Source organism: Olea europaea, chromosome 11, assembly GCF_002742605.1.
Source record: "Olea europaea var. sylvestris chromosome 11, O_europaea_v1, whole genome shotgun sequence".
Lineage (NCBI taxonomy): Eukaryota > Viridiplantae > Streptophyta > Magnoliopsida > Lamiales > Oleaceae > Olea > Olea europaea.
Genome location: NC_036247.1, coordinates 31561302 through 31561872, shown reverse-complemented (window position 1 = coordinate 31561872; position 571 = coordinate 31561302). Strand labels below are relative to the sequence as shown.

General features: G+C 35.2%; 1 protein-coding gene across 1 annotated transcript in view; it reads left to right on the top strand.

The window, feature by feature from the left end:
• The first annotated feature begins 262 nt into the window (after positions 1-262).
• Positions 263-571, top strand: part of LOC111404063 (alanine--glyoxylate aminotransferase 2 homolog 2, mitochondrial-like) — a 3961-nt gene continuing 3652 nt past the window's right edge. Inside the window, exon 1 of the mRNA XM_023032783.1 lies at positions 263-563. Coding sequence (XP_022888551.1) covers positions 312-563 — 252 coding nt within the window. The 5' untranslated portion in view covers positions 263-311. The remainder of the gene's footprint in view (positions 564-571) is intronic.

The window sequence follows — 571 nt, the reverse complement described above, 5'->3', positions numbered from 1 at the left end:
GGGGTTCTAACAAGTCCTAAATGACTCATTTAATTATACTTATTTAACGTCATATTATTATCATCTAAACTGACAGTAATTCTAAATAACATTACTCTTAATTAATAAGAATTAAATAACACAACCAGTAGCTATAGTCATATTCTACTAATTTTAAAACATGTAATAATAAATTAAAATAATTTTCAATAAATTTAGAGTCGATTTGATGCCTATATAAATGCATACACACAACCATTGATGTGCATAGCTTTCCTTTACCCTCTTACTTCATTGCAATTGCGTGATCTATAAAGACAGTTTGAAGAAAGATGCTCAGCGTTGGCATTGGAAGTGGATTATGGGAATTCAAACACTTCCAAAGTTGGCAACGTGCGTATTCTTTGCCAGCCCAGAATACAAATGCTGCAATATGTTTCCCGGAAAACAACATAGACGTTATTCCAAAACTGCCCTTCTCCAACTACGTCCCGCCGCTGTACACTGGACCGACAGCCAATGAGGTTTTGAAGAAGAGGAAAGAGTTTCTCAGCCCATCTACATACTACTTCTACGAAAAGCCTGTGAGTTA